Source organism: Ogataea parapolymorpha, chromosome VII, assembly GCF_000187245.1.
Source record: "Ogataea parapolymorpha DL-1 chromosome VII, whole genome shotgun sequence".
In the NCBI taxonomy this organism is placed as follows: Eukaryota; Fungi; Ascomycota; class Pichiomycetes; order Pichiales; family Pichiaceae; genus Ogataea; species Ogataea parapolymorpha.
In genome coordinates this window covers 456707-479557 of record NC_027860.1, presented here as the reverse complement: position 1 = coordinate 479557, position 22851 = coordinate 456707, and the positions used below count along the sequence as shown (strand labels likewise).

Here is a 22851-nt window from a genome sequence, read left to right as displayed (position 1 = left end):
ATTCCCGGCAGGGCTGCCCCGGCTTACGCCGAAAACGGTCGTGCGTCTACGCCACAAAATTTGGCATGGCCGGTAAAGAGAGGGAATTTTGAACAAAATACATAAAAGAACATTTGGACATTTAGCAAACTATCCTGTTGCCTCCTATAGAATAGTTAGAAACCAACGAGTTTGTTTAGATTTGCGTCCACACAGCATCAGTCGTCTAGAATTGCCAGCAAGCAGCGTGTTTACAGATTAAACCGAACCAATGCAACAAGGTCTGCCTTTGTTTGGAGATTTCCAACAAAACCCTAATGTGCTACTGACACCGCCGCAAGACCCGAAGACGGCCGGGGCGCAGCAGCGGTCGGCTTCGATCGATCTGTCCAGCTTCCTGGGCTCCGAGCATGGCCTGCTCGGAACACCGGCACTCGATCCGTTGAACTCGTGTTCTGTCAGTTCGGTTTCGAACGTGGGGATTCGCACAAGACATCGGAGCGGAACACTGCCCACAAAGCTGGTGTCAAGCGCGGGACAAGTATCGTCGGCGAGCACGGCCAACACGCCGCTGATGCCGCCCGAAACAAGCTCGCTCAACGTCAGCATCAGCCCCGGGCTCAACGCAGTGTACGAGGACCCAAACTTCCTCAGCCAGCCCGCACAGTCTCGGATCCGGTCGTCGTCCATCCAGAGCAGCATCTGGTCTGACCAGCAGGACGCCGGCTCGACGTTTTTGCAGGTTCCCCAGGAGCCGAACGCCAACAACACCTCGCTCCAGGTTCCGCAGCTCAACATCGACCTCGACTCGATCCTGTCGGCCAGCGTGTCGAGTGCGGTGCCTACGACCCCTCCAATCAATTCCACTAATAGACTGCGGTCGTACTCGGCCAACAATGCCATGTTCAACCCGTCAGAGAAGGTGTTTCTGCAGCAGTACACTCCGATCAAAGAGGAGCTAATTTCGCCGGTTCCGTTTGGAATTTTGGACGATCCGGCCGCCAGACCGCGTTCCCACACCAGCGCTGTCTTCCCTCATCCCTCACCTATGCCAAAGTTGCAGGATAACCTGCCAGAAGCGTGTATCTCCATCACCTCCACCCACACGAACCCGTCTTTGGGGCCAACCAACACGCTGTTGTTCATCAACATCCCCAGCGACACAAATTTCACCAACTCCATGAACTTTTACAAAATGCTCAGCCAGTTCGGCCCAATGATTTCTGTTCGGATCGTGACCTGTACCGAGAACGCCGACCTGGTGGCCATTGCGGAGTTCGCCGACGTGGAAAGTGCCATGACGTGCAAATCCAAGATGAACTACCAAGAGCTGATTCCGGGGCTGAGCTGCATAGTATCGTTTGCCAAGATCTTGTCGCTCAACGACAAGCCAAAGTCACCTGTTAACGTGCCAACCACATCTACTAATGGCGAGAAGGACGAGCTGCTAAGCGGGAGCTCAAAAATGACGATCCTGAACGACAAGTTTTTCATTTTCCAGTCGTCGCTGAACGTCCTTCTCCAGAAAATTAACCTCACGCCAAGCGAGAGATTGCATCTTAATATCATCATCAACAAGGCCCTAAACTACCCGAGCGTGCGCAAGTCCGACCTGGGAAAAATGCCTGAGCCCGCTGCTGTGAGACACTTTGATACCCCGAAACTGAGAGAGATCAGGAAACAGCTGGACGGAAACCACCTGTCGAAACTCGAGATCGAGGAGCTGGCCTTAGCAATGCACAACGAGCTTCCGGAGCTCGCATCCGACTACTTGGGCAATACCATTGTGCAAAAGTTGTTTGAGGTCTGCGATGTGCCAATCAGAGACTCCATGATCAAAAAGCTGACGCCGTATTTTGCACAGACAGGTGCGCACAAGAACGGCACCTGGGCGGCACAGAAAATCATCAACACCATTGCGACAGACAGAGAGAAGTGGATGGTTTCGGAGGCTGTCAAGCCGTACTGCACACAGCTGTTCAACGACCAGTACGCCAACTACGTGATCCACGGAGTTCTCAAGTTTGGTGCTCCGTACAACGACTTCATCTCGGAGGCGATGCTCAGCACGTTTCTGGAGCTGTCCAAAAACAGGTTCGGTGCCCGGGCTGTGCGGACATGTCTCGAGAGCGAGAGCGTGAGCCGCGAGACGATTGTCGCCATCGCCACGTGTGTTTTGACGTGGTTTTGGGAACTCGTTGGCGACTCCAACGGCTCGATCCTGATCACGTGGTTCCTCGACACGTGCCAGATCATCGACGACCGGCACCTGATGCTGACGAGAATCTTGTTGCAGGAGAAGCGGGACGACGGACTGGACTTTGTCAAGGTTTGCTGCTCGAAAGTGGGCAATCTGAGCGTGCTGAAGCTGCTCAACTACCGGGGCAGTCTGCAGCCGCGGGACCTGATCCTGATGCGCATTTTCGGCGACGACGTGCTGGATTACGAGGACGCGGCACAGCCGCTCGACACGCTGCGCCACATCCTGAGCGACAAGACCTCGAACGGGTCCACGTTCGTGTACAAAGTGCTATCTACGCCGTCTGTCGATGCAGATTTGCGCCGCCACATGAGTTCTCGTGTCCGGCACGTTCTGCAGGACCCCAATCTCAGCGGACACCAGTACAAGCGGCTGTACGAGGAGGTGGGGCTGAAGACGCACCAGCGCACGTCAAGTGCCGCGCGCAAGAAGCGGTCGTCGCGGTCGCGCTCCAATTCTGCCAACGACAAGTACCCGACGCCGGCGACGAGCAACAGCAGCAGCGCGGACGTCGACTACGACCTGATCCTGCGCCAGCAGCTTGAGAAGCTCTCTCTGGGGCAGGAGCAGCAGCTCTTTTTTTAGGCCTTGTGCCATGATACAGTAATGAAACATTATGAATGTTAGCTACGTAGCTGTGAGTTATTCCTCGTCGCTTTCCTCCTCGGCCTCGTCGAGCCACTTGAGGAACGGCTTGGCGGCCTTGCGGACCTTCTTGGACGTCTCCTTCGGCACAAACTTCTTGCTCACGTGCGTCCCCCAGTTTCTAATCACGTCCTCAGAGGCCAAATCGTTATCGTACAGGGCCATCAACACCTTGGGCACGATCTTGACAAGTTCAGGGTGTTTCAAGCCGATCATTCTCTCGATTCCGCCCAGCAGCGACATCTCGTGCTTGTCTGTAGTCACCAGCTTGCCCAGCAGGCCCTTGTGCTCCTCTATTTCGTCCACAATATTTTCGTCAAACAGCACCTGTGCCAGAACCTCGATCGTCTTGGTGTCGCCGATGATGCCCATTTCGGAGCCCTTTTTGAAGATCTCCACGTCGTCGGGCAACTCGTCTTGCAGCAGCCACTCGCCAAACTCCTCGTACTTGTCCAAGGTGTCGGAACTCAGCGTCAGTCCCTCCAGCTCTCTGGCACGCGCCTTGACGGCCTCCTCCGACATATCGACGGCCCATTCCTCGTCCTTTACCTCGATCTTCTGCGATGGAGGTGCGTCGCCGTCGAACGGCACTGCGTCGACGTCCTCGTCCTGCGACTGTTTCTGTTTCTCAGCAATCTCAGCGATCTTGGTGCCGCCACCGCCAACGTTCGCGGACGCGGTTCCGGACTTTTTGCTCTTCTTCGGTGGCGGGTTCTTGAGAATGTACGTCACCAGCTTCTGGCGCGGGTCGCAGCTCGTCACCTTACCGCACGCCTTGCAGTCTCTCATGACGTTGTCGTCTTTGGTGATGACCAGCTCTGTCTCTGGGTTCTTGCACGACGGACACAGCACAAATCGGTTGATGAAGTTGTCCAGCACGTCCTGCAGCTTGCCCGCATCGTGCTGCCCGTTCACCACAAATTTCTCCTTTTCCTCGTCGATGTTGGTGAGCGCACCGAGCTCAAACCCAAAGAACTTGATCACGTATGCCGTTGGTCGCGCCAGCGCCCGCGCAACATCCGCGGCGTTCAAAACGTTCGTCTTGATACCGTTTCCACGGCCCTCTGTCTTGGCCTGGATGGCCGGCATCTTGTACCGGTAGAACGGGTCATTGTTCTCTCTACAGATGTTGATTAGAGACATGGCAGGTTGAAAAATTTTAGTTTTTTGATTTTCATTTAATGTGCATTTATTTATTCGGACTATTTTTCATCGCGTCGATCGACGCACCTACAACGAGCGTGCTACAAGCTGCTGTGTCGTGCGCAATGCCTCGAACTTGACGTTGGTGTTTGCGCTGCTCATCAGCGACATAATCTTCGCCTTGGCCCCGATCCGATCCAGCACCTTCACCACCTCCGGCGCCACCTTGATCAGCTGGCTCACGTCGTAGCACACGATCGCCTGGTTCAGATACGTCTGTTCTGGGTCTGTCGACGCGTCCAGCAGCTGCAGCAGTTCTTTCAGCAGCTTCCAGTTGTTCTCCTTGAACCTGTCCACGTTCTCGATCCAGAACTCCTCCGACTTGTGCGATGGCGACCAATTGAGCTTCTTGGTTCTGAGCTCGTTCGCGTACTCGTCAAACGTGGTGAGCGTGGTCACGGCCTCGTTGAGGATCTCCAGCAACGTCTCAAGGTCGGTTTTTAGCTCCTCGTCGGCCCATTTCCGCTCAATGAGCTGCTTGGTGATCTCCAGGCCCTTCACCAGCAAAAACTGTTTCACCAGCTGGTCGCGGTCCTTTTTCAAGCTCAACAAGTTCAGCAACGAGCTAATGGCAAGCCGCACAATCTTCTCCTTCACCGCGTCCTTGGCAACCACATACAGCGTGCCCACGAGCTCCGGGTACTGCGTCTCGATGTCCTCGAGCGCCTGCGGGATGAATGTCAATAGCCAGATCGACATTGTCGCGTAGTATTTCATCTGCAACTCGCCGCGTCTCTCGGTGAACACCTTGAGCAGCGGCGGGAACAGCGTCTCGTGGTTTTCCCAGAAGAACGTTCTATATTGCTTAATGGTGAGAAGCTCCTTCAGAAGCTGGATAGAGAAGAAGTTGAGATCCAGTTTTGTCGAGCTGAGCAGCCGGACCGACAAAAAGTCAAACAGCGGCCGCAGCACCTTCTCCTGGCCGTCGTGCGACTCGCTGTCGTCGATCAGCAGCAGAGTCAGCACGTACGAGGAGCTCAGCTTGATCGACTCGTCGTTCGAGCCCAGCAGCTTGATCAGCGGCTGGTACGGAAGTGACGCGTCCAGATGCGCAATGCTTAGAATGTTCCTTGAAAAAGTCGACTTTGGGGCCACCATCGTGTCTATCAGAGAAACAAGAACAAACCGCACAATGTCGTCGTGGGGCGCCTTTGCAAGCAGCGAAATAATCTTGGTGGAGTAGAAGTCTGCGTTCTTGAGTATGTAGTTGGTTTTCTCACGCACGTCCGTAAACCCGGCCACTTTCTTGAGACAGTCCGCCTCCTCGACGGTGAGGTAGTCTGCACGGACACAGCTGTCCCAGCCGATTGCACGGGTGCGCGCGTTCGAGACAATGTCGTTGATGGTGTCTCCTTCGAGTCTGAACTGCGACTACCGGTCAGTAGGAAAAGAATGGCGGACTTACCAATTGAAGCTCCACTGTCATTTATTCTATTTTACAGATATTTGAAATCTCGTTTTTGGCTGCACTTCGGCTCTACGTCCGGGTAACCAGTTTTGGAAACGGGTCCTTCTTGCTGAGCACGGCCACTTTATTGCCGTGCGAGATGTAGCCCTTGACGAGGCCCTGTGCGATCAGGTTTGCCAGCCGGCTCTCGACCTCGTCCAACGCGTACGGCCGGCCCGCGCTCAGCTCGAACCCGCGTTGCAGGTCCTCTAGTTTGAGCTGGTGGCTCTGCGTCACCGCGAAAACCTTGCGGGCCAGCCGCAGCTCAATAAAGGGCCGCAGTCGCAGGTATATGGAGTACAGCTTTTTCCTGAGCAGCAGGCCCTGCAGCATCGCCAATTCCTCGTCGAAGCCGGCTAGATCGCCCGCCTTGAGACTGTGGAAAAGGTTGTAAAAAACCTGCAATTGCGGATACCGCGCCCAAAGCTCGGCTCCAGGCAGTCTCTTTTCAATCAGGAACTTGATTGGCAGCAGTACAACGAGTATAAGCTGCTGCTGTTTGATGCTTTCCTTGGGACAGTGAGTTAGCGCAGCAGTCATGTGTTTGTTGACGGCGACGAGATCGTCATTCATACAGCACACCAGGCCGTTGTAGTAGTGGAAATTGACCAGGTGAGATTTCGGCGAACGGTCCAGTGCGGGCAGATTGGGCGCCTTGCTGAGCACTTTGGACAAATTGGAGGCAGCCTCGTACTTGGCGAATTTGAAGTAGCAACGCAGCACCTCGTTGGCGAAAAAATACACGTACTGTTTCTTGGACCGCGCAAGCGTGTCAGACTTGTCTGTGAGACACGTTTTGAACGGTTTTTGCAGTACGTCCACGAGTCTTTCGTCGAGCGGCACAGTATCGTTTTTCAGAGTTATTTCGCCGTTCTTCATGTTCCAGTACATGCATCCGAGCTGGCGCAGCTCCGATGTGGCTGTCATGAGCGGCAAACAGATCCAGCCGTCCTCTTTTTGCGCGATTCGCACCAGAGACAGGACCATATTGATGGCCTGCTCAATGGCGGCTTCCAGGTCGGAGTCGACCAGAAAAGCTTTTATCACCAGCACGTACGCCTTTACGAGGTCGGCCCAGCTGGCCTGGAGGTCTGTGTCCGGCATTTGGAGCATGCTGACGGGCGGCATCGAGGCGAGAAAAGTGTGGTAGTCCGCCTTTTTCTGGAGCACTTCTGGCTGGAGCAGATACGAGATCGACGATGCCACGAGCGGGCCATTGTGGGAGAAAATGGCCGTCCGCAACAGCCCGAGAAATTCCAGGTACGACATCAACTGTCAGAATTAGTGGTTTATTACTTTTCAGCACAGCCAACATATAAATTATTTAGTGAAATTTTAAGGATTTTTATTTTGATATTGCCGGTTTGGGAGCATTACTCGCAGAACTTAAAACGAGCACGGGCCGCAAAAAGCTGAAGCATGAGCCAGCTGCGCAAAAAACAGTCGCTGTCCATATTGTCTGGATCGCATCTAAACCAGCTGAACGGAGCGACAATTGTCGGCTCCGACAGACCGTTGAAAGAGCGAGTCATCAGCGAAAGCACGGGGCTAATCAAATTTGCACTGCGCCAGAGCTCGGACAAGCACAGCCCAGACGACGAGGCCGACAAGCAGGGTCTGCCAATCTACATTCCGATTGAGGAAAATGTGAAAGAGGCCCACGGAAGGACTGAAGAGCTAAACACGCTTATGTTCCAGCTCGCATCGAAACAGCGCAAGGCGCTCGAATTGAGGGAGGAGCTGGAGTCGGTCGAGTCAGAGGTTAGGAACTTGGAGCTGGAGTGCAGAAAATTGATGGATATCCCCGAGGAAAGGAAATTGGCAAAGAAACAGTCCATCATCAATTTTGCTCCGCGGACCGAGAAACTCAACCAAGAGCCATATACACAGCTGACAAAGACACTCAACACTTTTACAAGCAATTTCAGCAGCAACATCAATGCGAACGACCTGCTGAATAAGGGAAAATCGTTCATCGAAAACCTGAATAAAGAGAACGAGAAGTGGCTTTTGGATTTACAGAATAGAGCTACAAGCTTCAGAAACGAGGAACACTCGAAGCTCAAAAAACTTATGAGACAGAAGAAAGCCGAAAACTCGCCGCTGATTCCGAAGTTCAGGTCCTCTCTCAATCTCTTTCACGCATCCGAACCGGACAACGAGTCTGAGTTCTCGGACGACGAACACTACGGCGGCGAAACCTCGCCATACTTAGCATAGTCCCAGCACATATATACACATCCTTGCACCGCAAGCAGCTTATCGGGGCGTAAAATATATTAAAATTTTTAATCGCGCAGAGTCATTTATTCCTGTAAGAAAAAAAACCACGGAAACCGGAAATTACTCTTAATGACTCTTCATTATCTACTTTTATCGTTTACACTATTTCTTTTTCACCCTCAAGCGGACTGTCTTTGGTACTCCTTGGTCATGTCTGCGTCTGGAATGGAGCCGCAAACAGTCTCGACCATGATACCCGTAACCAGGTAAGGATCGATGTTGGAAGCCGGTCTTCTGTCCTCAAAGTATCCGTAGCCCTCGGCCTGGACAGATCTTGGGATTCTGACAGAGGCACCTCTGTTGGCAACACCGTACGAGAAGCTCTCCATGGAGGCGGTCTCGTGGCGACCGGTGAGTCTGAGATCGTTGTCGGAACCGTAAAGAGCAATGTGCTCCTTGTGTCTCTTGGACAGTTTCTCGATGGCCTCCTCGATGGCCTTCATTCCGCCAGGCTTTCTCATCGAGGCAGTGGAGACGTTGGTGTGGCAACCAGCACCGTTCCAGTCTCCCTTCAGTGGCTTTGGATGGAACGTCACCTTGACACCAAACTCCTCAGCAACTCTGTTGAGCAGGTATCTGGCGATCCAGAGCTCGTCTCCCATCTTAATTCCCTCACATGGTCCGACCTGGAACTCCCACTGGGAAGGCATGACCTCGGCGTTGATACCAGAGATGGTAACGCCGGCGTACAAGCAGGCTCTGTAGTGCGCCTCGATCACGTCTCTGGCATACACTTTTCCGGTACCCACACCACAGTAGTATGGTCCTTGTGGAGCTGGGAAACCTCCCTTTGGCCAGCCATAGATAGAGCCGTCCACAGGGTCCAAGAGAGTGTACTCCTGTTCAAGACCAAACCAGATCTGTTCGGAAGCGTGGGCGGTCATGAGCTTGTTGCACTCGTGTCTGTGGTTGAACTTGTTTGGGGTTCCGTCGTTGTTCCAGCACTCACAAAGGACAATGATGTTATCGCCCTTTCTGAATGGGTCTGGGTAGTAGGCGACGGGTCTGAGGTAGACATCCGAGTTGTCGCCGGGAGCCTGGCCAGTGGAGGAGCCGTCAAAGTTCCACTCTGGCAGCTGGGACACGTCGGTGATTTTTTTGGACAGGGTTCTGCCCTTGGATCTCGTTTCTCCGGAACTATCGATCCAGACGTATTCGGCGACGATCTTTCCACGCTGATCCAGATCCAAATACTTGGACAGGATGTTGGTGTGTTCCAAAATCGAGATTTCTTGAACCATTATTGTTTGTTTGAGAAGGGGGAGTGAGCTAAATTATCTCGTTGTAGCGGATAACAAGTTATTTTTATACGACTGCAAATTTCTGTTAGCTGTTGGAAATAAGTGGCATATGCACACGACCTTTTTATTGCTTGCGGAATAGGGAAGGGAGAACGGAAATGGCCTAAAGGTGGATCCGGAAACAGGGACCATAAGGCTTGCGCGCTAGTAGGCTCCCTATTGGCCGAGAATGGAGCCCGGCAACCGCCTCTATCCTCGCTCCAAAGCTGTGAATCTTGTGGCCCTATTCTGCAGACGCGAAAAAGAAAAGATGATAACGCCCATTTTTTTTGTCATTCGACCGCTTCTCTGGCCTGCTTTCCATCCTGGTTGGGGGGAGTCCTGTGGTGCAGCGGGCGATTGTAATTGCCCGACGCCATGCATTCAACTGCCTATTTCGGCGCGTTACATATCTGTGCTTTATCATTGGCGATTAACCCATTTCGCGTCGACACGGTCGACAAGCCAGTCGCGAACGACTTTGCGTCGAGAAAAAAACCCATACCTCTCGTCGACACTCGTTTTTCTTCCTCTTTTGGAAAGAGAAAAACACTGAACATATATATTTCGAAAAGCCCCTATATTTCACTGTTATGACCTCTACGGACGACATTTTCAAACTGGCCAACCAGTCGGTCGACGAGCTCTTGCGAGAAATCAGCTCGCAGGCTCCACAAAACCCGAACCTATCGTCTTCTCCCACCACCGAGCCCTTACAAATTGAGGATGTAAACATCGACAAAAACAACATCAATTCGAGCACAAAAGAAACCCCCGTCTTTAATGGCCCCCGTGCTCTTGAACAGAGCCCCATCAAAAAGTCGGTGCTCGCCTTTGAGCCAGAAATCGGGCCAGACGAGCTGTTTGACAGACCACTGCCTGCCTTGAAACCGTCCGAGTCGGACTATTCCGTCAAGTCGATGCCCAATCTGCCGTCCGCAGCGGCCAATTTGTGGGACTCGCCGTCGGCGCGGTCCAGCACGTCGGCAGACTCCGAAAGAACCATCGCCGTCGACGAGAAACGGCCCGGCAGTCCTCAGAAGAACCTGCGCCAGCAACTACAGAATGCCTCACCCGAACAGCCAACGCACTCCCGCGCCAATTCTGTCAGCTCGCTCTCCATCCACAAAACCAGACCCGCCCCACATAATAACCCTCGCCACGTCTCTTTGCAGAGCACCGCCTCTTTGAGCGAGAACGATTTCGTTTCTGCCGAGGAGGGCAGCTCGAGCGACCGCGGGTCGGAACCAGACAGCGACGCGACGGTCGATATCGTCGACGAGACGGCCGACGACACAATGCAGACGCACGAGAGCGAGCACGGCCCCAAGGCGGCCCCGTTTGTGGACGATCTGTACGAGTCGTTTGAAGGCCCTGAAATCGCACAGCCGCAGAAACGCGTCTCGTCTGCCGAGTCGGCGGAGCCCGAAGACATTCTGGCCATCTGGTCGACGCAGCAAGACTTCCAGAAAGTGCACAAGACCCAGCCGTCGTTCCAGAGCGTCTGCGACCCGAAGAAGTACGTGGTGAGCAAGGACCATTTCAAGGAGATCAAAATCAGCAATCCGCTGCTTGCGAGGGACGACAACGAGGCGGACGACGAGGAAGAGGAGCAGGAGGAGCAGGAGGAGCAGGAGGAGCAGAAAGAAGAGCAAAAAACAGGAGACCAAGCGTCCAGCCACGCCAGCTTTGCCGCTCCAGAGGTGTCTCTTGAAAGAACATTCCGCAACCCGCTGGATTCCATCCAGGACACCGAGACTTCGAAAATGTCGCTCGACTCGATCAATCTCTCAGACCTGCTCCAGGACGGCGAGGACTCGTTTCTGCGGGAAATCGAGGCCTGGGAGCCAGAGACGCGCGTGCAACCGGTTATCACGCCTGCTGCCAACGCAGAAACGCTCTCCAACGTGTGGCGGCGCGGAACACTCAGCAGAAAGCCTGTTTCTGCCAAGGTCGACAACGAAAGCGTCCAGATTCCGCGGATGTCTGCGAACGAGGTGGAGCAGCTCATGATTCTCAAGAAAATGACCAGCGACGAGTTCCAGGTCAAGGAAGCCAACAGCAAGCTGACGCTCGAGAGCAACGGGCCGCACCTGGAGCAACGCGTCCAGGTGAGCGACGCGCGTAGCGAAGTGACAGACGACAAGGCGTCGGCGATCGTGCCTGACTTGTCGATTGCCACGGGCCAGACAGCACCGAAATACGGCGACCTGGTGCCTGTTGCACGGCGTGGACTGACGAGTCGCGCGCCGCTGGGCACGCTGACCGATGAGCAGATGAACTCGCGCATCAGCTCGATCCAGTCAGCTGCCAAGCGGGTGAGCTCTGCGCTGTCGTCGTCGACGAAAGTCGACGAGCCGGCGCCGCTCGTTCTGGGCGAGCAGGGCCGGTTTTTCCTGCGCGTGATGGCTGTGCGGGAGCTGAACTTGCCCGAGCTGGGCCGGCGCAACGCGCAATTCCAGATAGTGCTCGACAACTCGATCCATCGGCTCACGACAGACTATTTCCCGATCGAGTCCGCGCAGTTTGTGCCGGTGAACAAGGAGTTCGAGCTCGTCGTCGGCGCGTCGCTCGAGATCGTGCTCACGCTCAAGCTGCGGTATGATAAGCCCAAGGACCAGCTGGTGGAGGTGGTGGAGAAGCGCAAAGCAAAGCCGAAGAACAAGCTTGCGAAACTGCTCGGATTCAAAGATATCGTCACATCGACGCGATACGTGACCCGGCCGGCGGAAAAGGACCCGCTCGAGCACACGGTGGCTCCCGACGGCTCGTTTGCAAAGCTCAAGATCTCGTTCGACAACTTCAAGGAGCACGTCACGTGCGAGTCCAAGATCTTCAAGCTGGACGGGCTGAACGAGTGGAAGACCGTGGGCGGCAAGTCTGCTGCGCCGCACAAAGTGTGTGCGATCGATTTCAACATGCTATTTGTTCCTCGCACCAGCGAGCACGAAACGCTGCCGACAAGCATCAAGAGCGCGTACGAGCAGGTCGAGCAGGTTCGCAGCACGCTTGCCACGCGCCATGAGGGCTACATGTACCAGGAGGGCGGCGACATCGACGCTTGGACGCGTCGTTTTTTCAAGCTCGACGGCTACGACCTGAGCGCGCACCACGAGACCACCAAGAAGCTGCGTGCGCGGATAAACCTGCGGCGCGTCGTGGACGTCGAGTACGTGGGAAAGACGGCTCCAGACGGCCAGAACGGCAGACGTGTGTATAGCGACCGGTTGCTGCTGAACGACGCTTTTCGGCTGCGGTTTGCGAACGGCGAGACGATCTACTTTGGCTGCGACAGCAAGCGCGAGAAGACAGAGTGGGTGAACTTGCTGGAGGCAGTGGCGGCCAGAAACTCTTTCCGGCGTCAGCCGTGGGTCAAGCAAATGCTGACCAAGTGTACTTAATAAACAGCTTTTTTTCTTGTTTTCTCCCCGCGGACAGGGTGCCGACCGGGGGTCCGGTGTGCGGCGCAAGCGAAAACTCGGCCACGCCGAATTGCCATCTAGAGTATCTTATCTTTGCGCGTGCAAGGATGTGTCTTTGCATGCATGAGCGGGTGCCAAAGTATATAAACCCAGATAAGGCCCTGTCACAGGCCACACACAAGATGCCAGAGCAAACGAGTATTGAATTTGTGCCTTTGGACGGCCAGCCTTTTGGCGCCGAGGTCCGTCTGCCCAGCTACACAACCAACCCTGCCGAGCTGAATGATGCTGACTTCCAGAAGCTCAAGGAAGGTCTGATGACCTACTCCGTGCTGGTTGTGCCCAACCAGGAGAACCTGTCGCCGGAGTCGCAGCACTCGCTGACCGTGCGGTTTGATCCGACCACCAGCAGCGGCTACGGCCACGATCCGAGCCTGTTCCACTCGTCCAAGTCGATTCTGGCCAAGGACGGGCGCTCGGTGCCTACGCGGCCCGAGGTCCAAATGGTGGGCAACGGCTCGTTCGAGGCGGGCCACGAGGGCATGAAGGCGTTCACGCTTGAGCATCCGACCCACCACCATTTCCACAAGGACATCCTGAGCGACGAGGAGGTTGCGCGCGGCCAGACCCGTTTCTACAGATGGCACATCGACGCGGCGCTGTACGATCTGGCACCGCCTGTGGTGACGACGCTGCTGGGACTGATCGTCCCGTCAAAGAACGAGACACAAAAGGTTGTCTATGAGGACACCAAGGAGGTCAAGGAGCTCGTCAAGGGTGCCACCGCGTTTGCGTCGGGCAAGATCGCTTTCGACCTGCTTTCCGACGAGGACAAGCAGTTTGCGCTCAACCACACCGTTGTGTACGCTCCACATCCATACATCTTCATCAACAACTGCAAAGCCACTTCAGACGGCCTCACCATCGTTTCCGAAAAGCCTCCTAAGGAGGTGCCTTTGGACGAGCTGCCACCATGGGAGCCTTCCAAGGTTAAGAAACTGCCGATGGTCTGGACAAACCCTATCACGAAAAACCAGCATCTCCAGGTGCACGGCTGCTGCGTGTACCAGCTGGTGAACTCCAAGACGGGCGAGGTGGTGGCCGAGCTGGAGCAGGCGCGCGAGATTGTGCACCGGTTCATGCGGCCGGCCATTTCGCCGCAACACATCTACTGCCACGGCTGGAACAAGGGCGACCTGTGCATCTTCCACAACCGCGGCGTGATCCACAGCGTCACCGGCGAGTTCGAGCCGCACGAAAAACGGCTCATGCACCAGTGCAACGTGGCCAGCGGCGAGGACCCTGTCTTGCTCAACTAGGTTTATATGGAGAACTGAATTATTATTAGTGTACAGAAAGTATCTAGCGCCGTCTTCGTCTGCCCCCGCCGCCTCTCTCGTCGCGGTCTCTGTAGCTCTGCTGGTGCGAGCCCGTCTCGAAGTCTCTGTCGGCCTGGTCGCGCTGGCTGCCCTGCACCCTGCCCGACTTGTTGCCCGGCTCGGGCGTCGAGTTCGAGGCCGGCCGCGACGGCAGTTTCGAGCCCTGTTGCTGCTGCGCGCCGTCTTTCTTTTGCCCGAACATGTTGGGCATCGCCATGAACGGAGGCATTCCCATCATGAACGGAGGCGGCATAGGCGTCTGGCCGTTCGCACCAGGCATTCCGCCCGGCATTCCTCCCGGCATCCCGCCTAGCAGCCCGCTCAGACTTGGCGGAATCGAGCCGCTCGCTATCAGGTCGTTGATCAGCTTCGATGGATTGAACTCGGCCCGCAATTTGTCCTGTTTCGAGCAATACGCCAGCCACGAAAGCTCGTCAAAGCCGTAATTGAAGTAGTCTGAAATGTCTGCGCCCGGCAGACGCCACGGCTTCTCCTTCAGTTCCTCCAGAGACAGCTGTGTGATTGGCTGGCCCTCGTACGACGCCACCTGATTTATGTCTAGTCCTGTTGTCTGTGTGAAAATTGGAACAGAGGTCTGTTCTGGGCCTGGCGTTGGCTGCTCTTTGGTCTTGTCGTCGACGGCCACCGCCTTCGACTCGGACGACCCAATGATGAACTCCACGTCCGAGTCGGAGTCGGATTCCTCGCTGCTGGACTCCTCGCTCGCCGCTTTTTGCGCTGGCTCCAGCTCCGCGCCGTCCTTCGCCTCGATCGTCGTCTCTGTCTGCTGCGCGTCCCTGTCCTCCGCGGACCCGTACAAAAACTCGTCGTCGTCCATGAATAAATAAATAAATATTTTATTAGGGGCAGAAAGACTTATTTTTGGAGGGGAAAAAGAATAGTCGTGCGGCCGCGAGAGGGCCAGCTGGCATGCCAGCAACCACCTACCCTGCCCACTGTGAACAGGTAGACAGCCCTTAAGACCGCACCATTTTGCATGCGCCACATACTTACTTGTCATTTGCATGCGCCACAGCAACCTACCCGCCTCGTCACGTGCCCCGACCCAGGGCTCGAGAATATAAAAAATTTTAAACCATTTTTCAAACTATCCAAACTACAGTACCCGAGATGTAGGTATAACACTTCACATAGCGGGCCAAAGCCAGTCAATCTGGCCCTGCTCCGCCATTACGCCCAAACTAACAAACAGGTCGAAGAGAACTAAGAAGGTTGGAATCACCGGTAAATACGGTGTCAGATACGGTTCTTCCCTGAGAAGACAATGTAAGAAACTCGAAGTTCAACAACACTCCAAATACGACTGCTCGTTCTGCGGAAAGAAGACTGTCAAGAGAGGAGCTGCTGGAATCTGGACTTGCAAGTCTTGCAAGAAGACTGTTGCTGGAGGAGCCTACACCGTTTCGACTGCTGCTGCCGCCACCATCAGATCCACCATCAGACGTCTGAGAGAGTTGGCTGAGGCATAAGTAAGACTAATAGCAGATACAGAAAGAGGAAAAATAGTAGACAGAGAGTGGATGTTGTTAGGCAATCGGATTCTGAAGAAAGGACGATTACACGTCGATCGGCTGCAAGCAAAAAAAAGCTTTTGAAAAAAATTAAAAGTTGGTGCATGCGGGGTTTGAACCCGCGACCATCGCGTAACTTCGTAATGAAACGATGTGTGACGTTAGTATAGACGTCTGACCGACTATAAGCACGATGCTCTTGACCTCTGAGCTAATGCACCATTTTTTCAAAAATTTTTGCTGAGCAGCATTGGCATAGAACAGGAGGAGAAATAGATTTTTACACTGTAGGGTATAGAAGCCAGCTTTTTAGGCCCATCCGAGAGGTGTGTGTTGCAGAAGCCTCTGGACAGCCTTTGGGAGCTGTAGGATTTTTCCTCGAATTTTCTTACAGATTAAAGCGTTTATTCGCTCTGGTGTATAGGGTGATCTTAATCTAAAATGTCCACATTTATTTAAACAGCATTGGGTAACCTCTTCTGGACCGAATCCTGCTTTTGGGGCATCCGAGGTTGGCCAAATGTTTTTTTATTAGATCAAACTGTAGAGCTGATTTTTTTATTTTTTATTTTTATGACAGTGCGAGCGTTGCGGCTGGTACGAAGGCTGAGCTTCTTGCGCGGATCGACGCTTGCAGACTATGCCCAGCCCGTGCCCAACCCAAACGACCAGATCGTCGTTTCGATGTCATCCGGCGTCGATTCCTCGGTAGCTGCACTGATGTATGCCAAACAGTACAAGAACGTCAAGGGCATCTTTATGGCGAACTGGTCGCCCGATTCCAGGGGCGGCGTGTCGAAGTGCACCGTTGAAAGCGACTGGGAGGAAGTACAGACGATCTGCGACCAGATCGGGATCCCCTGCGAGCGCGTGAATTTCGAAAAAGAGTACTGGTCAGACGTCTTTGAGCCCATGCTAGAGATGTATCGCAAGGGCCTGACGCCGAATCCGGACGTGGGGTGCAACAAGTACGTCAAGTTCGGCAAGATGATTGAGCATCTGTCCACCAAATTTTCACGGGATAACTGGTGGCTGGTGACCGGGCACTATGCGCGAATCATGAAACACAGAGCGACGGGCGAGTCGCATCTTTTGAGAGCTGGTTTTCTGCCGAAAGATCAGTCGTACTATCTCAGCCAGATGCCTGAATCCGTGCTCAGCAAAATTTTGATGCCTATTGGCCACTATACCAAGCCAGAAGTCAGAGAGCTGGCGCAGCGGTACGGTCTGGTCTCCAAGGACAAGCGCGACTCGCAAGGGCTGTGTTTTGTCTCGCAGCACGGCAACTTCAAAGACTTTCTCGATGAGTTCCTGCCACCAAATCCTGGGGACATCGTCACCGCAGACGGCCGTGTCTGGGGCAGACATAACGGGCTCTGGCACGGCACCATCGGCCAGCGGTCTGGGATCTCGCTGCCCCAGGGCGATCCGGAGATGAAGGGTGTGTGGTATATTTCGGGCAAAAATTACGACAAGAACCAGCTGATCATCTCCAAGAAGACCGACCGCGCGGCTTTCGAAAAAGACCGGCTCAAAGTGGCCGACTGGCAGTGGATAAACTCATCACTCGATTTCGGAGATTTAGATCCAGCAGAATTGACCATTCAAGTCCGGTCGCTGGAGTCGCCGCGTGCACTCAGGGCGGTGGTGGCCGGCAACGAACCAGAGTTCCTGCTACAGGAAAAAATCGACGGCGTGGCACCAGGCCAGAACCTGGTCTTGTATAAAAACGAGCGCGTTCTCGGCGGCGGCATCATCGCCGAGGCCAACTAATGTACATATCTATTTACCCTGTTTCTGCTCCACCAGCTCGGTGTACCGACGAAGCTTTGTCTCCACCTCCAGATAGAAAGTCGCCTGCTCAAACGTATCGACCATGTACGTGCGCATAAGACGGTTGGAGCGTAGAACAGCAGCGTAGAACCGTTCTTTCAGCGCCACAAGCGCGTCCATCACCTCGGCCACGTTCCTCTGATCGAACCCCATCAATTTCGCAGCAGCCGTCCGCGTCTTGGCGTCGCTCATCAAATCGTCCCATTGCTGGAGACGCAGCTGCAACTCGTCCAGCTTGTTCACCTGGTGCTCCATCTCATGCAGAGACGCAACAACAAGCCGGTATTTTTCCTCCACAGACATTGTATCGTCCTTTGAGACCTGAGGAATAGCCAGCAGCCCCTGTGTCTGTGCCTGTTCCAGCACGCGCATCAGGTCTGCGTGCTCGGCCAGAAGACCCTGAAACTGCTTCAAAACGCGCTGCAGCTGCCCGTAAACGTTAGAGCTGCCCTCGTAGAGCGTCTCCAGCACCAATATGCGGGCCTCGATGGTGTCCAGCAGCTGCCGAATACTCATTAGGAAACTGAAGCAGAATAAAACGCTGACATAAGCACAGCCATCACGAGCTTGGTTTTTTTCTGTCGCCATCCCAAAAGCTACGTACTACAAAACAAATAGACAAGTCAAGTTAGATAAAATGGTAAGTTGCCAATGCCAGAGGCAGCATGTGCAAGTGTTCTAACCTTTCTAGTCAAGATCTGGGTAAGTTAGCAAGAATTGTGTCCATTTGGAGTCGCCTCTAACCTTAGTGTTGCTGTTTCCGACGAGGCCTTGAAGGCTTTCAACGACCTGAAACTCGGCAAGAAGTTCAAGTCGATCATCTACAAGCTCAATGACGCCAAAACCGAGATCGTCGTCGACTCCACGTCCACAGAGGACGCCTACGACGCTTTCGTCGAGGACCTGCCTGAAAACGACTGTAGATACGCCGTCTACGACTTCGAGTACGAGGTCGGCCAGGGCGACGGCAAGAGAAACAAGATCGTTTTCTACCAATGGTCTCCAGACACCGCCAGTGTCAGAGCCAAGATGGTGTACGCATCTTCCAAGGACGCCCTGAGAAGAGCCCTGAACGGTATTGGAACCGAAATCCAGGGCACCGACTTCAGCGAGGTCGCATACGAGAGTGTCCTGGAGAAGATCAGCAGAACCACTGGTCTCCATTAGTGTCCATAGCTGGTGTATAGTTAAGTGCCCCCCTCTGTTATCCGTGTTACCCGGCCGTCTCGATTTTATTTTTGGCGTACAGCCATTCCTGAGGCCTGTAATTTCGGGACTGGAATTTTGAGGGTTGTAAATTTAGGGTCCAGATAACAAGGCCTTCCAGCCCAGCATGTCCCCAGCCGTCAACCGCAAGCTGCCCAGAGCGAACCTGGAGCAGAAGATCATGATTCTGGATCAGTTCCACGACTCCAAGCGTCCGCAGAGCGAGATTGTTAGCTATTACCGCAACCAATTTGCGATCTCCACATCCAGTCTTTCGGAGTGGCTGAAGAACGAGGACGACCTGCGCCAGCGCTACCGCGAGACGCAGCAGGTTGACAGCGCCACGTCCAAGTCCTTGCGCACGTCCAAGCGCAAACTATCGTTCAAATACGAGCCCATCAACAAGGCCATGTACAAAGTGGTTGAAGAGCGGCTGGCCCAGAATCTGCCCATTTCTGAGCCGATCTTACGCGAGTACTGGGTCAAATTTGCCAAGCAGTATGGTGTCACCGATCCGAAACGGCTGCAGTCGTTCAGCCACGGCTGGCTGTCCACATTTAAGAAACGGCACGGTCTGAACAATATGATGAGCCGTGACGGGAGACGACAGAACGGCTCGTCGGCTGCCGACCAGACGGCGACGTCGTCGGGCGTTGGGCCGGCCAGCACGGCCTCTGAGTCGGAGCTGTCGAACGTGATGCCTGCGCCAGAATACTCGTATTCGAGTGCACCGCCACAGAGCTACGATCACCAGCTTGCTCAGCCACAGCCGACGTTCAGCAACACGAGGCAGCAGCAGCAGCAGCAGAATCGCCAGAGCCAGACAGACAACCAGGAGTACCTCATGATGGACTCGAACAGCGCACAGCAGCATACTGCGCCACATAACGTCCAGAGCGAGAGGTACCACCAGTACGACGTCAGCCACCTGCTAAATAATCCCGGGTCTGGCACCCCCTCGAGGTCGCTTGCTCCGCCGCAGAGCACTCCGGGCGCGCAAAAACACCAGCTCTCGCACTCATCGACCCCACAAAACGGCTCAGTCAACTCGCCCGTGGCACAGTTCCAGGCTCAGGTGCAAGGATATCTTCCCGTGGATCACAGGTTTCCTACAATGACTCCAAGACAGCAAAGACCAGAACCGGAGCAGGATATCACGGTGGATATCTCCGACATGGAGAAGTTCATTTTCGTCTACTCGGAGCGATTTTTCCAGCAGTACGGCTACCAATTCACCAAGTCAAAGGAAATATTTGACGCGTTCAAGACCAAATTTATGGAAGAGAAATTAATTTATAACTCCAACGGACTCAAGCCGGGACAAGCTATGGACGACTTCTTTCTACGCAGAATGAGATGAAATAGATCATAACCTAATTAGAAGCCTCTATTTGGAGCAGAGCCCGCAACCTAGTTCATGTCTCTGACAGGTTGTCCAGCACTCTGCTGATGTTGCTGCTGTATCATTTCTGCTTCATACTGCTCCTGCTGGACGTTGCTGCCATTCAAAGCCTCCGAGCTCTCGATCTCATGGAAGTCCAGAATCTCGCTGTACATCATTATTCTCCAAGTATCAAGTGGCAGGTCTGCGTCGTTGAAACTCCAGTCAAACTTCTCCTCAGCGGTCGGCTCGTCCGAAGGGTCGTGGTACGGGCTCAAGTACGGGTGTTCGAGTGCCTGTTCGGCAGTGACCCGCTTGCGAGGATCGAAAACAAGCATCTTGGAAAGCAAGTCGACGGCCTCAGGCTCGACACCCTTAAATCGTTCAGACAATGGGACTGGCTCTTTGTGAGGAAGCGACTGGACGAATCTGAGCGTGTTTTCTGAGCAAATGGTGTCAATAACGTCTGCAGGCGGGGATCCCAAAAGCTCGGTGATGATCGAGAACTGGTGAACGTGGTCTTTGCCAGGGAACAGTGGCTTGCCTTCAATCATCTCTGCAAAAATACACCCTGCAGACCAGATGTCCACCTCTGTGTCGTACTTTTGCCACGTGAGCATGATTTCCGGTGCACGGTAGTACCGAGTGGAAACGTAACCTGTCATCTGCGGGTCTTGGATCCTGGCGAGGCCAAAGTCGCATATTTTCAAATCGCAGTTTTCATTAATTAGGATGTTGCTTGGTTTCAAGTCTCTGTGGATAACCCCCGCAGAGTGCACGTACTTGAGTCCACGTAGGATTTGGTATAAAAAGTACTGGATGAACTGTTTCTCCAAAGGCCTTGACGTCAGCAATCTGTGTAAATCCGTTCCCTGAAGCTCGGTGACAAAATAAATGTCTTCCAGTGGCGACAGGAAAATATCGTCAAGCGAAATCAGATTCTCGTGTCTGAGATGGTTGAGCAGTTTGAGCTCGCGATACGTTCTCTTTGCCAACACAGCTGTGGAGAACGGCTTCATAACCTTCTTGATGGCAACGTTCTGTTGCGTCAACTTATCCTTCGCAGAGCACACCAGACCAAACGCACCCATCCCCACAGGGTTCAGGTCCGTGTATCTGGACGTTGTTTCGAATACCGTTCCGAAAATCTGTGTTCTCGTAAACTCTTGTGTCATGGGAACATACAATAATTATTAATGTTTTTTTGTCGGAGACATCTCTGCACTGTTCTTATAGAGAATACTCCATAAATACGGTGGATACATACAAGTGCAACTCCTGACACCGTTCCAGCGCCCCTGGTCAATGGGCCTAGCGCTCAGCAGATAGGACACCTGTGCACATGCGAGTTCCCGGATAGTACCTGCACAGCCCCGTGCTGGCTCTGGTTTGCTGTCGCTATCTGTTGTAACACCCTTGCACCATAAAAGTTTAGTTATCAAATCTTAAATTTTTCTTGTTCTGAACGAGTTGAAGTGATGGTCTCTGACGAAGCTGCCGCCCTGGACGCGAAATACGAGTGCCATGCTGACGAGTTTACCTTTCCAACTTTCCAGTCAATGGGATTGGATGGCCCGGCCGACCAGAAAGTGACATATCTCTGCGGGAACTCGCTCGGACTTATGCCCAAAAACCTCCCACAGGCGGTCAATGCTGAGCTGGACGCGTGGGCTGCCCGTGCTGTGGAGTCGCATTTCAGACACCCGCACGAAAGTACCGGGGGAGTTCCGTGGATGGATATCGATCTGCCCGTGGTTCCTCTGCTGGCACCAGTGGTTGGTGCGAAACCAAGCGAGGTGGCGTGTATGGGAACGCTGACGATGAATCTAAACTCACTCTTGTGTGCTTTTTATAGGCCCACCAAACTAAAGTACAAAATTGTGTTTGAGAAAGGCGCGTTTCCATCTGATTACTATGCTTTTCTCAACATGGTCAAATTACATGGCTTCACGGACTCCGCCTTGATCCAGCTCGAACCGAGACCTAATGAGTTCACTCTGCGGACAGAAGACATCCTCAAGACGATTGAAGACCAAAGCGACAGCATTGCGCTCGTTTGCTTGCCGGGAATCCAGTATTACACCGGACAGTATTTCGAGATCGAAAAGATTACAGCCTTTGCTCACGCAAAAGATTGTGTGGTTGGCTGGGATCTTGCGCACGCGGTTGGCAATGTGGACCTAAAATTGCACGACTGGGACGTGGATTTTGCTGCCTGGTGTTCGTACAAGTACCTCAATTCGGGGCCCGGTGCAATTGGTGGCATCTTTGTTCATGAGAAGCATTGCAGGCCGGACGTGCCGCGGTTGGCCGGCTGGTGGGGAAATGATGCAGGCGAGCGTTTCAAGATGCTTGAGCAATTTAGACCAATCGATAGCGCGCTCGGCTTTAGACAGTCCAACCCGAGTGTACTGGACGTTGTCTCGTTGAAGGCATCTTTAGAAACTATGCATAAATGTGGTGGTATCGAAAAATTACGAGCAAAAAGCATACAGTTGACAAACTTTCTAGAGAGATTGCTGCACGCGTCGCCATACTACCGTGACATCAGCGAGTCGAGCAGCACCACCGATCCGCATTTTATCATACTGACTCCAACTGACCCGAATCAGAGAGGAGCGCAGCTGTCGCTACTGTTCAAGCCTGAAGATGCAATGGAAAAAGTTTTCATGTACATGAACTCACACGGCGTTATCTGCGACGAAAGGCGGCCCAACGTCATCAGATTGGCTCCCGCACCTTCGTACAACACGTTTGCCGATTGCGTCAGGTGCGTTACCCTGCTGAACAAAAGTTTTCAGGTCACTTAGATAACTGTGGTGGTGGCATCTACGGTGGCTCGATTGTGCGCCCTTAGTAAACAATAGATTGCGGCTCAACGGCTATTGTAAAACGGTGGCACATTTTTAACTGCACGTGACTAGATCTAATCGTGAAAAAATTGGAGAGCTAACGTATGTGCTTGGCGTAGGGCATTTTTGGAGGCATCCTTGTCAAACTT

At 53.7% G+C, this 22851-nt stretch overlaps 16 protein-coding genes and 1 non-coding gene across 17 annotated transcripts; 9 read left to right on the top strand and 8 right to left on the bottom strand.

Moving 5' to 3' along the window:
• Nucleotides 1–250: 250 nt before the first annotated feature.
• Nucleotides 251–2824, top strand: HPODL_02653 (Protein JSN1; the record flags this gene model as incomplete). The annotated part of the gene is made up of 1 exon (XM_014076967.1): nucleotides 251–2824. The coding sequence occupies one exon, from the start codon at nucleotides 251–253 to the stop codon at nucleotides 2822–2824; it is 2574 nt and encodes an 857-aa protein (XP_013932442.1).
• Nucleotides 2825–2881: 57 nt separating this feature from the next.
• On the bottom strand, nucleotides 2882–4027 carry HPODL_05337 (eukaryotic translation initiation factor 5; the record flags this gene model as incomplete). Its single annotated transcript, XM_014076966.1, has 1 exon — nucleotides 2882–4027. One exon carries the CDS (start codon nucleotides 4025–4027, stop codon nucleotides 2882–2884), a length of 1146 nt encoding a protein of 381 aa, XP_013932441.1.
• Nucleotides 4028–4114: 87 nt separating this feature from the next.
• On the bottom strand, nucleotides 4115–5513 carry HPODL_02652 (uncharacterized protein; the record flags this gene model as incomplete). Its single annotated transcript, XM_014076965.1, has 2 exons — nucleotides 4115–5458; nucleotides 5493–5513. The coding sequence occupies 2 exons, from the start codon at nucleotides 5511–5513 to the stop codon at nucleotides 4115–4117; spliced, it is 1365 nt and encodes a 454-aa protein (XP_013932440.1).
• A 51-nt stretch (nucleotides 5514–5564) lies between these two features.
• On the bottom strand, nucleotides 5565–6803 carry HPODL_05336 (uncharacterized protein; the record flags this gene model as incomplete). Its single annotated transcript, XM_014076964.1, has 1 exon — nucleotides 5565–6803. The coding sequence occupies one exon, from the start codon at nucleotides 6801–6803 to the stop codon at nucleotides 5565–5567; it is 1239 nt and encodes a 412-aa protein (XP_013932439.1).
• A 150-nt stretch (nucleotides 6804–6953) lies between these two features.
• On the top strand, nucleotides 6954–7754 carry HPODL_02651 (uncharacterized protein; the record flags this gene model as incomplete). Its single annotated transcript, XM_014076963.1, has 1 exon — nucleotides 6954–7754. The coding sequence occupies one exon, from the start codon at nucleotides 6954–6956 to the stop codon at nucleotides 7752–7754; it is 801 nt and encodes a 266-aa protein (XP_013932438.1).
• Nucleotides 7755–7936: 182 nt separating this feature from the next.
• On the bottom strand, nucleotides 7937–9058 carry HPODL_02650 (Glutamine synthetase; the record flags this gene model as incomplete). The annotated part of the gene is made up of 1 exon (XM_014076962.1): nucleotides 7937–9058. The coding sequence occupies one exon, from the start codon at nucleotides 9056–9058 to the stop codon at nucleotides 7937–7939; it is 1122 nt and encodes a 373-aa protein (XP_013932437.1).
• A 632-nt stretch (nucleotides 9059–9690) lies between these two features.
• HPODL_02649 (Bud site selection protein BUD4) lies at nucleotides 9691–12498 on the top strand (the record flags this gene model as incomplete). The annotated part of the gene is made up of 1 exon (XM_014076961.1): nucleotides 9691–12498. The coding sequence occupies one exon, from the start codon at nucleotides 9691–9693 to the stop codon at nucleotides 12496–12498; it is 2808 nt and encodes a 935-aa protein (XP_013932436.1).
• Nucleotides 12499–12638: 140 nt separating this feature from the next.
• Nucleotides 12639–13838, top strand: HPODL_02648 (putative dioxygenase; the record flags this gene model as incomplete). Its single annotated transcript, XM_014076960.1, has 1 exon — nucleotides 12639–13838. The coding sequence occupies one exon, from the start codon at nucleotides 12639–12641 to the stop codon at nucleotides 13836–13838; it is 1200 nt and encodes a 399-aa protein (XP_013932435.1).
• Nucleotides 13839–13881: 43 nt separating this feature from the next.
• Nucleotides 13882–14736, bottom strand: HPODL_02647 (Pre-mRNA polyadenylation factor FIP1; the record flags this gene model as incomplete). The annotated part of the gene is made up of 1 exon (XM_014076959.1): nucleotides 13882–14736. The coding sequence occupies one exon, from the start codon at nucleotides 14734–14736 to the stop codon at nucleotides 13882–13884; it is 855 nt and encodes a 284-aa protein (XP_013932434.1).
• A 159-nt stretch (nucleotides 14737–14895) lies between these two features.
• Nucleotides 14896–15388, top strand: HPODL_02646 (60S ribosomal protein L43; the record flags this gene model as incomplete). The annotated part of the gene is made up of 2 exons (XM_014076958.1): nucleotides 14896–15035; nucleotides 15121–15388. 2 exons carry the CDS (start codon nucleotides 14896–14898, stop codon nucleotides 15386–15388), a joined length of 408 nt encoding a protein of 135 aa, XP_013932433.1.
• A 140-nt stretch (nucleotides 15389–15528) lies between these two features.
• HPODL_05450 lies at nucleotides 15529–15651 on the bottom strand. The gene is made up of 2 exons: nucleotides 15614–15651; nucleotides 15529–15564 (listed from the first exon to the last, which is right to left on the bottom strand). It is a non-coding gene; the product is annotated as a tRNA-Ile (tRNA).
• A 352-nt stretch (nucleotides 15652–16003) lies between these two features.
• On the top strand, nucleotides 16004–17203 carry HPODL_02645 (Mitochondrial tRNA-specific 2-thiouridylase 1; the record flags this gene model as incomplete). Its single annotated transcript, XM_014076957.1, has 1 exon — nucleotides 16004–17203. One exon carries the CDS (start codon nucleotides 16004–16006, stop codon nucleotides 17201–17203), a length of 1200 nt encoding a protein of 399 aa, XP_013932432.1.
• Nucleotides 17204–17212: 9 nt separating this feature from the next.
• Nucleotides 17213–17779, bottom strand: HPODL_02644 (uncharacterized protein; the record flags this gene model as incomplete). Its single annotated transcript, XM_014076956.1, has 1 exon — nucleotides 17213–17779. One exon carries the CDS (start codon nucleotides 17777–17779, stop codon nucleotides 17213–17215), a length of 567 nt encoding a protein of 188 aa, XP_013932431.1.
• A 121-nt stretch (nucleotides 17780–17900) lies between these two features.
• Nucleotides 17901–18430, top strand: HPODL_02643 (Cofilin; the record flags this gene model as incomplete). The annotated part of the gene is made up of 3 exons (XM_014076955.1): nucleotides 17901–17903; nucleotides 17955–17965; nucleotides 18013–18430. 3 exons carry the CDS (start codon nucleotides 17901–17903, stop codon nucleotides 18428–18430), a joined length of 432 nt encoding a protein of 143 aa, XP_013932430.1.
• Nucleotides 18431–18596: 166 nt separating this feature from the next.
• On the top strand, nucleotides 18597–19829 carry HPODL_02642 (uncharacterized protein; the record flags this gene model as incomplete). The annotated part of the gene is made up of 1 exon (XM_014076954.1): nucleotides 18597–19829. One exon carries the CDS (start codon nucleotides 18597–18599, stop codon nucleotides 19827–19829), a length of 1233 nt encoding a protein of 410 aa, XP_013932429.1.
• A 50-nt stretch (nucleotides 19830–19879) lies between these two features.
• Nucleotides 19880–21025, bottom strand: HPODL_02641 (Mitogen-activated protein kinase HOG1; the record flags this gene model as incomplete). The annotated part of the gene is made up of 1 exon (XM_014076953.1): nucleotides 19880–21025. The coding sequence occupies one exon, from the start codon at nucleotides 21023–21025 to the stop codon at nucleotides 19880–19882; it is 1146 nt and encodes a 381-aa protein (XP_013932428.1).
• A 303-nt stretch (nucleotides 21026–21328) lies between these two features.
• HPODL_02640 (Kynureninase) lies at nucleotides 21329–22660 on the top strand (the record flags this gene model as incomplete). Its single annotated transcript, XM_014076952.1, has 1 exon — nucleotides 21329–22660. The coding sequence occupies one exon, from the start codon at nucleotides 21329–21331 to the stop codon at nucleotides 22658–22660; it is 1332 nt and encodes a 443-aa protein (XP_013932427.1).
• Nucleotides 22661–22851: the final 191 nt, after the last annotated feature.